The sequence below is a fragment of the Amblyomma mixtum genome, chromosome 1 (genome assembly GCF_055824585.1).
Source record: "Amblyomma mixtum isolate Tamu chromosome 1, ASM5582458v1, whole genome shotgun sequence".
Lineage (NCBI taxonomy): Eukaryota > Metazoa > Arthropoda > Arachnida > Ixodida > Ixodidae > Amblyomma > Amblyomma mixtum.
The window spans coordinates 138260159-138277035 of NC_143012.1; the positions used below are offsets into that span (position 1 = coordinate 138260159).

The 16877-nt window shown below is 50.3% G+C and overlaps 1 protein-coding gene across 2 annotated transcripts in view; it reads left to right on the forward strand.

Annotated features, from left to right (window-relative positions):
- The window catches only part of LOC149367712 (protein O-mannosyl-transferase Tmtc3-like), a 419945-nt gene that overhangs the window by 326234 nt on the left and 76834 nt on the right, over window positions 1–16877 (forward strand). For both annotated transcript variants that reach the window (XM_089557174.1, XM_089557183.1), the window contains one exon: window positions 3469–3584. In XM_089557174.1, the coding sequence (XP_089413300.1) occupies window positions 3469–3584 (116 nt within the window). The remainder of the gene's footprint in view (window positions 1–3468; window positions 3585–16877) is intronic.

Genomic DNA, 16877 nt, shown 5'->3' on the forward strand with positions numbered 1-16877 from the left:
GCGTTAACATTAAAATTATCAAATGGATTGTGGCATACCTGGCAAGGACGCAGTTTGTGGAAGTAAATGGTGCGAAATCCGGAATTTTACCTGTAACTTCAGGGGTCCCTCAGGGATCTGTGCTAGGCCCGGTTATATAGATAACATCGTTAGCATCGTTAAATAACATCAATGTCATATAAATGACATCGCAGACAGGATTGACGCTAATATCAAGGTTCGACTTTTGTAGCTGACTGCTTAATTTACATCCAAGTAGCCAGCCACAGCGACCAGACTGGCTTAAAGACCGCGTTATAAATTATTAGTGGCTGGTGTGTCAAATGGTACATTAAAATACAGTACAGTAAGAGTATGTACACGATAGTGACAAATAAGAATAAAAATGTCTACTTTCTCAATTGTGCGATAGATGGCGAGCTCAAAAGCCGTGTAAATCGTTTCACGTACTTAGGGGTAACCTTATCTGATGACCTCATCTGGAAAGCGAATATAAATAATATATGCTGTTCAGCTGAAAAAAAAAGCTCTGGTATTCGAGACGAAAGTTTAAACTCGCTCTTGAAAAAACGAAATTAGACGCATGCTTGACTTCAATTCGTTCCACTTTAAAATACGCCTGCGACTTGTGGGACCCTTTCAGCAAGAACCAGATAGAATTGAAAATATTCCAAGAAAAGCAGCGGGGTTCATCTTATCCTAATATCGTCCAACCGACTCAGTAACTAAAATGCTCGAGAAACTCAACCTATCCCCACTTTCATAACGCAGAAGGATAGCTCGATTAAAGTTTCTCTATTTGATTCGCCATAACTCGTTTAACTTGAACACTCAACAGTACATAAAGCCGCGCATGTCGCGATCAGTCAGAAGGAGCCACCAAGACCACATCCAACCCATGTCAGCACGAATAGACACTTATATAAGTACTCCTTTTTTCCCAAAGCAATACAAGAGTGGAACTCGCTGCCCCGTGATATACTGACAGCAAACACTGTAAATCTATTTGAATCCTGACTGAGGGGTCTTTTTTCTGTGGCAGTTAATGATGGTATGTTTATTTCGAAAATGTACATTTTGTTCCAGGCTGTAATGTGTTTTGCGGCTGTAAAGACATGGCGACACCCTGATAAATTTCTGTTAATTCTTGGTTTGTACTTGTGCCATTTATTGCACTCTTGAATTCCATTACCTGTTTTCAGCATAGCAGTACTGCTATTCTGCATTTATTACCTTGTAATCACCCTGTAACGGCCTCAGGCCAAGACTATTAGTAAATAAATCAATTTCGTTCATAGCGCGGAAGTGAGAGAGAGGGAGGTGGTAGAAGCAGAGCCCCCCCCCCGCTCTCTCTAAGATACGTTCATGGGTGGTAGGTCGGTCTGAAAGGTTTAAAGGGTTAACAGAAGACAGGCAAGAGGAGCACAGCAACATGGCATGGTTCGAAGATCGAGAAGCTGAGAGTAAAATATTGTATGAAGAACGCATGAGGAAATTGGGCGATAAAAGGTAAGCAGCTAAGGTGTTTAAATACTTTTACAGAAAGGGCGTTGACTCTCAGGGGTGGTAAAGGACCAGAAAACTAACCAATAAGTATGCAGCATATAACGAAGGAGAAATAGCTTTAATGACTGGCCGAAAATGCAGGGGGCATGAACGGGATTAATTGATTAGAAAAAAGGCAGGCTGTAGACCTGTAAACGGGGAAATCAAATCAGGAAGCAGTCTTCTGCGATAACTCAAGAGGCAGTGCCCTACCCTTTTAAGCTAGATCAGGGTGTCCTAGTACACGAAGCTACGAAAAGAATTTTAGCCATGACGATGACTCATGCGCAGTGTGTGGCAAATCTGTAGCAACAATGAAATGTATTTCACTAGAATGTGGTGGTATCTCTGCAGATGTCGATACAGGAATAGCGTCCGGAAATAGGCGCATTTTTTACCGTAAAGCAAATCTCTCTCATTGTAGAATAGCTGACTCCGTCTTTCTGACCTCTGTATCACCCTTGCACTTTATTTTAAAGTGTCTCAGAGGCCCGGTCACGCAGGGGCAGGTTAAACAGCGGAAAAGGCGGTAGCTGGGACGAAGCAGGAAGGAGGATGACGCGTGAGCTGCCGGGAAAGAATCCCGCGGCGTCCCCTTTGGCAGCAGTCGATCGTGGGCTGCATTATAGGAGCCCTTCCTCGTCTGTGGCATAAATGTGCACCGCACTCATTTTGTAGTATGATAGGTTTCTGGCGTCTTATTTCTCTTTTTTTTTCGTTCAGAGCTGTTGAAGCTTGTAAAGAGGGTTCGTAGGGACGAAGGCCGTGGGAATAATGATGCAAAACTATCGGAAAATTGACTGTCGATAGTATCGAGTTTTTTTTTTTTTGAAACTATCGATAGTGTAAAAAAAAACTGTCGATAGTGCTACTATCGATAGACTATCGGTAGTGTTGCTATCGATAGTGTTGCTATCGATAGTATTACTAGCGATAGTACCGCGATCCATAGCAAGACTCTCGATAGTGAAACTGTCGATGGTAAGATTATTGATAGTAACAATACTGATATTACGCATCTGTTGGCCAGCGATATAACCAAAACATTTGCTCTACCTGATTGGTTTCACGGTCTCATGAGGCTTAACGTCCCAAAGACACTCAAGCTATGAGGGATGCCGTAGTGGAGGTCTCCGGGTAAATTTCGACCAGCTGGGGTTCTTTAACGCGCACTGGGACAGTTCGGAAAATACCTTGAACTGCATCCGATGAAAGAACAAACAGCACAAGCTATGATGGCTTACACGACACTATCGCGCACTGCATACGTCGTCTTGCTGACGTAACCGCTGCAGAAACGCTTTTCGCACACATACTTCGCAACCAGGACATTCGCACGATAACATTTTATCCAGCAACTTTACGTAGGGAACGTCTGCAGAGCTCAGTGACGCGTAGGCCGCAAAAATGGGCGAGTCCTGTCAGTTACTCATACCATCACCTCCATACCATCATACCATACACTCGGGAAACCAAGTTTAGGTTGCAGTGGGTACACGTGGTTGATTTTATAGAATCGATAGTACTATATATAACAAGTGGTATCGATACGGATATCGATAGTACTATCAATAGAACAATCGAAAGTACTATCGATAGTACTATCGATACTACTATCGAAAGTTCTAACTATCGATAGTACTATCGATAGTCTTTTTTACCACTGATGGTTCGATAGTGACTCAACTGTCGACAGTATCGATAGTGCTATCGATAGTTTTGCGTCACTACGTGGGAACCCTGAGCTGAGGGTGCCTCGATGCGCACCCTTCTCCGGAGGGGGCGCGCTCATCGAGGCACCCTACCTGAGTTTAACGAAGAAAGGAATAAACATTATGAGGCACGCTTTGTCGTTTTTAAGGCGGCCCTGAGATTTCATCTGAGCTACGCAGCTGACGCCCCCTGGCGTCGTTTTTCGCGCAGAGTGGCGTCCCCTGGTGGCCTGCGTCGTGCTGGTGGCGGTGGCCACCCTGTGCAAGGAGCAAGGCATCACCGTGGTGGCCGTCTGCTTCGTCTACGAGATATTCATCGTCCAGGAGGTAACACTCTCACTGTGGCCCTGCCGGGCTGAGGCGTCCTTTCTGCCCAGCTGCTGCGGCTGTCCTGTTTCGACCTCCACACGCTTTCCGTTGCGGCCATCAAGCCGATGTGCATACATGCTCTCGAGTTTCCTGCATGTACACGCTTTTGTGGTGAGGCACACCGTATTGGCGATGCTCCGTAACATCCTTTGCCTGCATTTGAGGGCCGCTGACTTGTTACTGACACGTTTTTTTTGGGGGGTGTAAAATTTTATCAGTTAACGTCTTTGAAACTGAGGGCCCTAAACAGCCGGCTTTCTTGAAGCTACGGGCTTCTACAAATGGAGCCGATAGGCTATAATTGATTTGGCTAAAAATTTGTTGACTGAGGAGATAGAAACTTACTTTTCGTGCCATTGCGATGGGCTTTACACGCAGTCGCATAAATAAACCGGGCTAACGGCAGGTGAAGAGGCACAAAGAGGCAAAGTACTGCTGGTGAGCAACATCAAATGACACTCAGATTCGTCATTCTCGCTGAGCAACCGTAAGGAAAAACATTCGCAACTCTTATGCGTGTTGCCGGAAGCCTGTTGAATCATCATCATCAGCAGCAGCCTGACTACGCCCACTGCAGGGTAAATGCCTCTCCATAAAACCCTGTCCTTCGCCATCTGTGGCTGTCCTACCTCGACAGACTTCTTGATCTCCCCTGCCCACCTAACATTTTTGCCGCCCTATGCTAGGCTTGCCTTCTCTTGGAATTCCAGGTAGTGGATAATCCCCTAGCCGGACATGCCAGGAAGGTGTCAGTATCCTCCATGGAATGAGATTATCTGTGACATCATAACAATAGGTCGATGCCATCTGCTAGAGGGCCTTCTCTGAGGGGCATTCGACACTGCATGCTTGACTTGAATCCCAATAAAGTTTTTTTAACGAGATTTTAATGCCCGCTAAAGCTATAGAAGCCGGCAGGCTCAGAAAGTGTCATGTAAATTCGAGCACGCGTTCGTAGCTGCCACGCCGTGTATATGCACTCAACAGCTCTTCATTGCCTACGCGTCGTAGATTCCGCACGGGCGCCACGTTACGTAAGGCTGACAGCCCCATTCATCACTGCACTCGTATATCGCTTCGCACACACTCGCTCGCTGTGTTAACCTGACTGGCGATAGCCGCTATTTGTGGTGAGTGGATGACATGTAAGAGTGGAAGCTGCTGGGACGGGATGAGAAAAAATGCGTTCTCTCTCGTCGCTGAAAATATATGGCACCACAATATCCCTCGTAGTGGCTGCGTAGCGCAATCTGTAGTAGGATACAACCAGTGTTGTGAGTAACGCGTTACAAGTAACGGCGTTTCCGGTAACGCGTTACTTTCTTCGGTAACTTAGTAACGTACTCGTTACCATTTCGGAACTGTAACGGGTAACGTACTTACGTTAACATTTTCCGGTAACGCGAGGTGTCACGTTACTAGTTACTTTTGATTTCAATTGTCCCCCTTCGCCTCTCTTTCAGAAAAAAAAAACGCCGAAAATAATGTTGCAAATAAACAAAATCTACAGGTGCTCTCAACGACCCTTGCTGCGACTCGCATGCGAGAAAACACCTGCCCTTGACGTTGCACTCAACTAAAAAAAAAAGCACGAGCACGCATTCACACACTTGTCTTCACCCCCAAACCACTCACACACACAACTCTCTAAAGAGTGCACGCATGCCGAGCCACCAATGGACCGTTTGCAGAAATCTGTAAGTCAGTTTCTCCGTAAGCTTGTTTTGGAACCAAAAGGTCTCGGTCCCAGGCGACACTCTCGCATCCTTTGTGGAAGCAGTTCCCTCTTATGAGTAAACTCGGGAACGTCGCCAGTTTACTTCAAGATGGCCCCGAGAAAGCCGTCGAAAGAGTACAATGGTACAGCACAGAAAAGGGAATTGCAGTCAACCGGCTGTAGCACCGAAGTAGAGGAAAAAAGAAGGCAATGGGCCTTTGTTCCCGTGCCGGCAGTAGTGAGCTACCTCATGCTAAACTTTCCAAAAACTGTTCTGCTGAACAACACTGTCGCTCCAACTTTCTCCCTTCATAGTCATACCCCCCCCCCCCCTTTCTCCCTTAGCCAGAACAAGGAACAACCCACTCCCCACAGCACTGTGACAAAGGACGGCCTCCCTCCTTTTCCTGCCTAAACTCTGTTGCAAGCAGAATGCGGCCATCCCGAGGTTTCATTCGCTAGCATGTCGTCTGGGTTGGAGATCTTTTGGTTGGAAAACAAGCCTTGCAGAGAAAACGAGTTACCGGTTACAGTTCCAGCGAAGACGCACTGATTAAAATTTTTCGGCATGGAGTAATGGCAAACTAACGTGCGATACCTTTTTTCGGTAACGGTAACGGTAGCGCGTTACCTTTTCTGTAGGTAACGTAGGGCGGTAACGCGTTCTTTTTTTTATAGTGTAACAGGTAACGTATTTAGTTACTTTTTTCGGTAACGCCTACAACACTGGATACAACTTGAAAGATACAGCAGTTGCTAACAATGGGCCACGGTCCCCGGCGTCCTGCATTGCTCCACTGACCAGTCACAGCAGTAAACCAGCTCAGCTTTTTGATGTTTAACTATAGTCTATATCAAACAAGCTATAGACCATTTCATCTAGGGCGCCGCCATTTTGGGGAGGTGGTGCCGTCTATATTCTGTTCTTGTCCCTTCTTGTCCCTTACGGCACTTAAGATTTGTCGCTACGAAATGTGTTTGTGTTTGCTTTGGTTGCATGGCGAACTACTTTTTGCGTGCGGACTTAGCCTGCGCGAACAGGCGCGCTAGCTTTGGCAGCGTTGCTTGCTATGTATGAAACGGAGTATAGACCATTTCATCTAGGGCGCCGCCATTTTAAGAGGTGGCGCCGTCTGTTCTGCTCTTGTCCCTAGCGCCATGCTGGTATGCGCGCGCGCATTTGTGCTGCGCCCACGGTGCAGTACGGAGACATCGCAAATTGGCGTTTCGCAGCTTCTGATTTTTTTGTGCGTGTGTGTGTATGCTAGAAATGCGCCTGGGTGACGGGAAAAGCTTTTCGAGCAAGACTGCCGCCGTTTGATTTAGTGATGGCTGGAACTCCATCGAATTATGGGGCAGGAGGCACTTTCACCGTCGTTCCGTTGATTGACCTAGGCAAACGAAATTTGTTTACGAGTTGTTTGTTTGCTCTAGTGCACAGTAACGGTCGCACCACTATCTACGACGGCGGTCGAAGAAGCGACACAGGCAGCCGCCAAGCTTCTTTTATGCTATCTGATTGAGTTCGATAGACTACGATCACCAGCCAGCATAAAAAAGTCACTTCATGAATGTTTACGTTAGCCGCACTTCACTTTGCTTAAGTGTGCGTGGTGCGCACACGCGAACTGTATTGTTGGAGCACTCACGGTGATGAATTTCTTTCGTGAAAGCTGACCCGTATACACTTCACAATTTCAGGCAGGTACTACAGTGCACTTCTCAGCGAGATACGTGTAGTGCCAGATTCAGGCGTTTGATGCCTGGTGTCCTTTCTGCGTTTCAGCTGGTTATCACTTCGAGATAAATGCTCGCCTACGAGCAGGTCTAGGTGGTAGGTGCGAGAATGGTTACTAAGCCAGAGCGGGCAGGCACCGAACGAAAGCACTGTCTAGGCTAGTTGACATCGCGTATGTCATCATTGCTTGCTTGGGGGCCTGGCCACCGAGCGAGCGCGAGCAATGGTCGTTCTCGCTGCCTCGCCGCTTTTTCCCGCGTACGTGTCCACTCTTCACTCGTCGAAAGAAAAGTGTTGCGGCCCTAAATAAATGTCCGCACTAAATAGAGAAAGTTAGATGAAAGGTTGCATGGGTATTTGCCACGCGGGAGTAGAAATTCGCCACGCCACCCGCAGCTCGATTGTGCTTTGGTGAGCAAGCGCGTTTGCGGTAGTCGTTAAGCACGCTATGCGTCTTCACACAATTTTTGGGTATCTTGACGACTGGTGCAGTCAGCACGTTCTTTTGTTTCTGCCAAGGCCCAGTTGTTCGCGGTAACAACACTGCTGCAACAACATTGCTTACTCGGCAGTGCTGTAATATCGCATATCATTTGCTGTCATATTTAGCATGCAACAAAAACTTTGGAGAGGTTGTAGCGCCACCGTTTCGGCACGCGGAAGACGACGAAGCGGTGGGCACGCGCAGGAGAACGCCGGCTCGCGCAGAAGAGAACGCTCTGGACTTCGGCATCGCCGGACGCTGCCGCCGCTGCTCTGTCGCTACCTCTTCTCAGGCAGCCTCAAATAAACGTGGCCGTGGTCGCCTCCTGGGCGACCTCAACACTGGCCTCCACATCGTGGTGACCCGGAGAGCTGCGCCTTCTATCCAAGCGGCGTCCCAGCATGGCAGGCTGCCAAGACCTGGTTTTCAACCCCCCGCTTCCAGCGTTCCGGCCTGCAGGCGTCGGCTGGTGGTTCGCCCAACTGGAGGCTGCGATGTACTTGAACGGCATTACCATCCAGCCGTTCAAACACGCAGTCCTTTGCGACATTTCCCGCCTGACCTCCTCTGCCGACTCGCCTGCCCTGCCTCGGGATGCCGGCCCTACGACGAGTTGCGCGCTGCCGTCCTCGCCTACTACGGCGCCTCATACTACCCGCTGCCGCTCCATGATGAGGCGGACTCGCTTTCGCCACCGCCTGCGCCCGCACCAGCATCGCACTCGTCTTCGGCTGCATCCTCGAGAAACAGCACGCCGCAACCGTCACTGGCCAGTACTCTTCCGCCCCAGTCCAGCGTCTCCGGCCCGGTTGCTTCAGCAACGACCGCACCCTCGAATTCCTGCCCTCTCGCCAAGGACCTGGCTCAAGACGAGTGGCAGCCACCCGAGCTTCTCGACCCTTCACGTCTGCAGCTGTGGCCGTTCCGCCCGCACAGCCCTGTCGTTTGGTTTCTGCAAGTGGACGCTCAGCTACACGTGAACGGCGTCCGATCACAGATCTGGCGGTACCTCCTCGTGAAAAGGGAGTTGCCCGCCGATCTCTTTACCCAGCTTGACCTTTCGCCGCCGGGTGAACACCCTTACGATGGCTTGAAGGACGCCTTCTTCAAGTTTTTCGGCGCAAACCTTCTCCACCCTGCATCCCACAAGGTACAACAAGCTTCGGCTCTAGACGACGATCCACGTGCGAGCACCCGTCCGACGGCTCCTGCTCAGCCCTGCTTGCCAGCTGTGGTGCCTGCCTTGGGACCACCACCAGCAGAGGTCTCTCTCGACACGTGCCCCACCTCTTCGGAAAGTAACCCGACCTGCGGCGCAGCCCCGCTCCTCGTCACATGTTCGCCTGTCCCCTCATGCCTCTCTCCGGTGAGCCCATCTGTCCTTCCTGTCGCGGGGCACGCATGCACGCCACACCAGGACCCTGTCACTGCTAATACGAAACCCGCACTGCTTCCCACGGCTCCCTGGTCATCTGGCGGCTTCGCAAGTGACTCTGCCTCTGCGCCAAACGAGACAGTCACCGAAGGTGGCACGCATGCGTCATGGACGCGCCTCAGCGGGCCCCCTCCAGCACCGCCTGTCGTAGCAGCACCAGCGCACCCCGTTTCTTCCGACGCTCACGTGCCGGATTTGCGCCCTACTCCTGCATCCACCGCTGCCACTCCCCAAGCAGTCCCGGCTTTCCAATCATATGGCAGCCCCCCGTTGCTCGCTCCGCCTTCGCCTGCCATGCCGTTGCTTCGCCGCCACGAGCGACTGCGCCATCGCCTCCGCTTCTACCACTGCTGCTGTATTAGGCGGCACCTACTACCCCGCCGGCTGGGGCGACGCACTTCACACGATCGGACATCTGTACGTTGGTTGATGTTCAGGCCATCCTCGAGCCCACTGCCACCACTACTAGTTTCTCTGAAGACTGCTTTACGACCATCTCGTCGACGCTTAGTGGGTGACTTTTCCTGTCTGCTGCCCCTTTCCTCGCCTTCCCCTTTCTGAGTCTCCCTCGCCCGTTGCGAAGCAGCCAGGCTCGACCACCTGAGCTTTGTTCTCCAGCCTGACTGCCTTCCCGGACTACCGACCTGAACAGGTGGTGGTGCCTGAACTCACCGGCCTTTCGTTCCCAGTTTACATTTTTCTTTTGTTCCACCCTCTCCTCTCGTGTTTTGTGTCCCTTTCGCACAAACCGGACGTTCGTGCTGGGTGGGGGCCTCTGTAGCGCCACCGTTTCGGCACGCGGAAGACGACGAAGCGGTGGGCACGCGCAGGAGAACGCCGGCTCGCGCAGAAGAGAACGCTCTGGACTTCGGCATCGCCGGACGCTGCCGCCGCTGCTCTGTCGCTACCTCTTCTCAGGCAGCCTCAAATAAACGTGGCCGTGGTCGCCTCCTGGGCGACCTCAACACTGGCCTCCACAAGGTCTTTTTTCTGCTTATCTGAGCTGTCTACTTCCATTGCTCTGATTTTGTGACCTTCATACTTGTCTGCAGGTCACGAGCTGTACAGGCATCCAAGTGTTGTCACTGACTGAAGTGGCCACACGTCCGGATGCCACACATCATTTTTTATCTGCTAGAGAAGAAAGCATGTGACATCAAGGAAGCACAAAATCCTCTCTTTTAACGCTAGCCAGCCAAAGACATCGCTCGTCTTCATCTGACGAAAAGCAATGCAGGTGGAACAAGTCGCACCCGCACTGACGCCGCGGCTGTTGATGCTCTGCTCATGGCTCTGCGCTAGCTTTTTTCGCTCGCAATAGCTGTTGGTGCAGCCGAAAACAGCGCAGTGTTATCCTGATGACCTCGGCTCACGATTCATGTTCACAGTCAGCGTCAGAACACGTAAAAACTGTTTTCTCGTGCAAAAGACAGCAGCACACGAACGTCACTCAACACGTACCTCGCCGCCCGCGCATACCAGTAGGAGAGGAGGGGGAGGAGCGGCGGCGCGCGCGCGCCGGTTCGAGGCTATTTTCCTTCTCGCGCCGAAAACGGTCTATATGCATCAAAATTCTTGAGATTATAATTTTGCCTGGCTGTAAGCTATTTTGGGAAGTAGCGGGGCCAGTTGGTTCATTTTTGAACTTAAAACAGTGCGCAGGGACAGGGCACAGTCGAGGAAGACAGACACAGCACAGACACAGTGCTGTGTCTGTGTGTTCCTCGACTGTGTCCTGTCCCTGCGCACTGTTTTAAGTTGTAAGCTATTTGTTTAGCTAACAGGACAAGCTCTAATAGCGGACTACTTTTTGTCACGGATGAATTCTGTGCGGCGGTCACTGCAGACAAGTTGTAGCTAACTATAGACCTTTCCAACAGTGGCTACCTGGGCGTCGCCACTTTGCTCACTGGGCGGTCGTGTGCACCTGACGTAAGCACAGCGGAAGCGGAACCGGCTTGCAGCATCCCAGAGAGGCGGAGTTTCGACGTCTCCTTCGGCCGATGGAAAATTTTATGGACCTGGTTATAGACGCTGCTAGCCGCAGTCTTTTAATCGGTATGCGCATTGGGTTTGGCATTCTTTGCCGTTTCCAACGCGCTGCGCTGTCCTTCACGTATAGCGTGAGGCTGCACAAAGCAGCCGCTGCCGATCAGTCGAACGCGTCTGCAGTGCTCCACTCCAAACCCTGCCTTAGCTTCCAAAGCCGGCGGCGCGCGTATCGTAGTCACATTGGGAGCTTTGAACCAGTACCTTCACTACTAGAGGTCTCGGGCTGAAATCGCCGTGCGGCAAACCTTCAAGGCTCACCCAAGGTCAAACGTTCGGTTTATAAGTTTGGAGAACCGGTGGATGGTCAGTGGTCAAGCAGTTGGACAGGACAAGGGTCAAGGTCATTTCAAGGCCAAGTCAAGGTCAGGTCGGACGTCAAGGTCACGTCAATGTCCACCAAAATTTGGCCACATGGTCGACTTTGGGCTCGCCGAGGAGCCTAAATGCGTTGTTTACGTGATAGGGCGTGACGTCACGCCACCTTTAACCGTGCACATGACGGAAGGAGCGCCGGCGCGCCTAGGAAGAAATTAACGGCGTTTTCGCTTTGGTTAAACCGAGTGAGAAGCCGTACCTTCACGATGGTTTAGCCTGGAAAATACGAAGAAAAAAACGCTCAACGAACAGCATAACAAGACTTTGCCAGGCTAAACCATCGTGAAGCTATCCCTTCTGACTCGGTTTAACCAAAGCTAAAGCACCGTTAATTTTTAGAAAAGGGGGCATTATCGATTGGGGGATAGGGGAGCAGCGGGGCGCCCTGCGTTATTGGGGAGTTTTAGAATAGATAGATCGATAGATATGTTTAGAATAGGGGGCCCCTAGCTTTGGGGGCCCCAAGAAGTTTGGGGCGTCGAAGTGCGCATGCGCAGAACGCAAGGCCCGCCTTGCGTCTTGGGTTAAAGTTAGCGGCGAACGCTATCTTGACGAAATAGGCGTGCGCCCCAACGCCGCTCTACGTTCAGGCAACATGGCGGCGCCCATCGAAGCGGGGCCTCTCGCTTCTCCACCGATTCGTTGTCGCAGCTGCTCTGTATACTAAGTTATCGGCAAACGAAAGGCGCACGAAATTTTCGCTTTTTCTGAAGACGCCCGCTCCACAAAATTTTAGTGATGAAATGCTCAAGATTTTCAGATTGCTTCTGTGTTTACATAGCTCCTAGGCTTATCGAGTACGCATTGTTTGGTCGCCATGGAAATGACTTGGCGGGACGTTCGAATGGGGTTTCCCGCCTCAGTAAAAACACACACTTCTTATAATTTTTACTCTTAAATCTTATGTCGGCTGTGATAACAGTTTGTGATGAAAAAGTAAACATAAACGCGTACTTTAAAATCTTTTTTTCTTAAGACTATCTTTTTGTTTTGCTGTAGTGGCGCTTCAGTCGACAAACGTAAGCCTGGCCCTGCTGCGTAGGGGAGGCCCCTATTCTAAAACCCAACGGCTTATTAGTGCATAGCGCTGGGGCCCGCTATTTCGTTGGGCCCCCAACACGTGGGGCCACCTATTCTAAAACTCCTTCCGCATGCCCACTGCCGGGCCGCTATTTCCTTAACCCGCTAAGCGATAAGGTCCCGCCTATCTAAAACTCCCTATTGTCGCAGCGCCCGGGTGGGATCGGCGTGTGGAGCGGTGAGAGCACCTGACACGGTGACCTCAGTGTGAGCCCCATACAGGGGTGACCTCCAAGGCCCCGTTGACAAGAGCTTGCTGTGCTGTCTTGTCCTGCTTGGTTCCAGCTCTCTTCCGAAGGAGCTGGCAAGAGCCTACGGGGTGAAGCGCGCTTGTAGGCGTCACTGCGCGCTTCCTTGGGCCGCTCGGTTTCGTTAACACGTTTTGGCGGGCTAGTTGGTTAAGCATCTTGAATAAACAGCGCGAACGAAGACGAGCACAAAAGACAAGAAAACGGACGACACAGCGCTGACTAACAACTGAGGGTTTATTGCTGATCACACAAGTATAAATACATAGATGTCGGCAGAGAGGGAAAGGTTTACAAAGTGCAAAAAACATGAAATACATGTATAAGCACTCCTTCGCTAACACTGCTGCAAAAAGAGCTGTCACTCCTGGGGGCTGATAATCTCCGCTGATTTCTAGCGCGCTTCTGTTGCTGTTGTTACATTTATGGTTTGTTTTTTGCACTTTGTAAACCTTTCCCTCTCTGCCGACATCTATGTATTTATACTTGTGTGATCAGCAATAAACCCTCAGTTGTTAGTCAGCGCTGTGTCGTCCGTTTTCTTGTCTCTTGTGCTCGTCTTCGTTCGCGCTGTTTATTCAAGACGCTCGGCTTCGCTTTATTGCGGGTGTACGGTGAAAATTCTGTACGCTGCAGCGCCGAGGAGAATCGCACTTTCGAAAATCTTAAAGTTGATATGGCTGTTGATAAGGACGAGCTCTTATTGCTGTGAGACGCCTAACTACAACAGTTAAAGGCATAACTACGAAAATTTAGTTAACTGGCAGCATATTAGCTCGTCGTAGCTGCTTTCTGATCTCTGCCACTTGTGAGTGTTCTACACGGAAGAAAACGTACTTTTAGCTCTTAGAACCCAATTTTAAACACTCACGGTAATCTTCGCTATAATACCTTGTATACCGTGTAAGTCGGATGTAAGGCCGATTTTTTTTTTAGAGAGATTTATATATGCAACTATTTCATACGTCGCAGACGCGAATACAGCGAGGGAAGTTCTATGCTCCGCTTATTTTCTGCTAGACACTGCAGTACAGGTAATGGTGGTTTAAACACGTGCTCCAAATTTTGTTGTTTTGTTTTACAAGTCGAACAGTCCTCCAACCTGTTTTTGTTTCCTGCGATCTCAACACGACTTATATGACTTCGTCTATGACGTTATTATAAATGCCACGAGGGGTGCGGTGTAGATATCAGTTAATGGGAAAAAATTTATCTGGTTAACTGCACGATGGTTTTGGCGTCACTGATAACGTGGGCCTCTACCAAAACTACGTGTTCGTAGTGGCATTGCTTTAGAAGAAGCAGCAGTAGCATACGCCATCTTCTTAAAAGTCTCAGAACGAAAGATTATTATAAGCGACTCATGAACTGCGATAAATAACTGCATCAAAGGCATAGTACACCACCCAGCCCCAAAACTAATTATCAGTTACCCCCTAGGAGCTCGAATAAAACTAATATGCTTGCCCGCACCCTCAGGCCGGCCAGAAAAAGAACAGACCAACAACGTAGCCCGAGGACTAACTATTCGGTTTTGATCAGCGAGGGATCATCTACTGACCTTAAATGAAATTTCGCCTTTCTACCAAACGAGCAGAAGGAAATACCCCCTCCCAGCCCCACGCTCAAGCATGAGCATGCAATGGCGTTCAGGCAGCTCCAAATACACACATGCCCATGCCAAGCAGTACTAGTTAAAATTCACCCAGAGATCTACTACTCTGCAGAGTACGAAAGCTGCGGATGGTATGCGAGCCTCACCCACATCATGGGGGCCTGCAGCAGGAACCCTTTCAATCGAAATAACCACATGGGAGCAGTGGGAGACCGCGCTGCGCAGCTCGGACTTGAGGCAGCAAAAGTTGCTCACAGGGAGAGCTGACCAGGTCACTGAGACCCGAGAGATCAAGGCCACCAAGCGACGGTAGCCTACCTACGCCATAAGGGAGCCTTCCTGTTCAAAGGCTCAAATAAAGTTTATTGCTTCTCTTTCTACAGCTGTATCGTTATCTATCATGGGGGGTACAGCACGAAGAAGACGAAGGACTGATGAATTGTTACAAACTCGCCCAGCTGCCCATCCTTCTTCAGTGTATCGTTATGCGTGGCGCAGAAGTTTAAGCTAGGGCTGTTAGACTGGCAGGTTACTTTTAAGCATGAAATGCTTTTAGCTCCCGTTGTCGGCAGAGTAGTGACGCCACGCCGAGACCGAGAGGCCTGCGTCTCGTCGTGTCCGCGTACGCTTCGTGTTATGCCCATGAACAGTTCATGCTTACTCTGCTCTCGGTTACGGGAGAGGCGGCAATTTTTTTACTTTTTCGAGCTGTGTCTTGTTGAAGGCGGAGGGGCCCAAGAGTTGGGAGGTTCGTTCAGGTACGCAAGTCGCGGCTCGGAAGGACGATGGCGAACTCCATTGAGAAGGAAACTGTACAGAAGGTTTATTCTACATATTCACAGCCGAAACGGGAGTGCTCTGATCACAAAAAAACATCCCGTTAAATACGGTTCGTATTCCCCAGATCCTTGACTGGGGAATTTAGCCCGAAGAAAACTGTCCAATCGGATGGGCAGTTGATGACGCTGGTGGTAACAGGCGGTGGTGTTGGGCGGTGCCGGGCTCTCTCGCTCTCTCACAGCTCGGGGGATGGGAAGGGGTAGATCAACAAACACTGATGTGTCGCCTTGGTCACTGCGGCAAGTCCTCTGCTCGCTCCCTCCCAGCAGGGGAACGACCGTCCTCGTACTCCCCCGCCGGATGTCCGAAGCGCGATACCTCTGTCGAGGACGCAGCCGTCTTTCGATGAGTAGCAACAGGTTGATCTTGTGAGCACCGCTCCGTCGTTCGGCGACCCCGGGTAGACTCGGCCACTGGACGTCGCCGCCGTTGCTGCTGCTTCCGCCGGTGCTTAGTCTTCGCCGCGTCTTTGCTTGACGACGACCCACGTCTGGTAGTAATCTCTCCCAGGCCCGTGTTTTCCGACCTTGACACCGCATCTTGCTTCCCGATGACACACGTCTGGAAGTAGTCTTTCCAGGCCCGTGTACTACGACCTTAACAGTCTATTGCCTCAAGACGTAAATGGGGATCGTTAGTGTGGCTGGCTGATCTAGTGAAGCCCAGAGGAGACCAGTGTTTGGGTCTTTGTGCCTATAGGCAGCATTGGACGCTTCTGCGGCCGGGTGTCGGATTCTCGTTGGCCTGAATTCCGGCCATGGATTTTCTCTATTTCTCTCCTTTAAATTCTAACACAAGTGCTTATGGAACTTCCGGAGCAAGGCCGAAACGTCTGTTACTGTACGCCGATGAGTAGCGGAAATTCACTTCACTTGGCGCATCCATCCAGCGGTCGTGTCCGAAGTGGCTAGGCTGTTGGGGAGAACTGAAATGACCAAGTCCACCTGAAGAAAGGGTCAAAGATAAATCGCGACTTCTATTCGCAAGCTGTCCTGGCTCACCGAGCCCATTCGCCACTCTTCTTATATACCGGCAGAGCGGAGTGTCCTCTTCTTCCAGTGATGTCTCGGTCTCACTTCGAAGGTCCCTATCGTGCGGCACCATTTTTCTTCCCTCAGTCGCCACTCTCGAGACCTGGAAGTTCGGTGTAGATGAGAAACCCATCCTTCTCTGGACGAGCCGCCGGGACGAAGCGAGATTTCTGGAAACGGCGGACAAAAACAAAATCTCATCATCGTCTCCCGTTCGTGTGAGCCATGAGACGGGGCAAGGAAGGACGCTTTCATTTCTCTCTGACCCGTCGGCGGCGAAGGAAAAAAAAAGTAAAGATAGGTGCGAACTTGACTTTTCTGGTTTCGTTATTTACGATTTGGCGGGAACTTATCGGCATGAAAAAATTCACCATTTCAGGGCACATACTGAAACTGCTGCATATTGCTAAGGGGACCTTAGCATTATTGCTTTCTACAATATTGCTACGCTGTGAATTAAACTGCGTGAAATAAAGAAATTCAATTCTTGGAAAGAGTGTCAGTCAGATATATTTCGACTTCAACTTGTTCAGCTTGCGGGCACACGGTAAACACTGAGGTTGTCATTTTAAAGCTTGGCTGCAGCCTTTTATATTCCTCATCTGAGGTATCTGGCCCCAACGGTTTGCCGGCAAA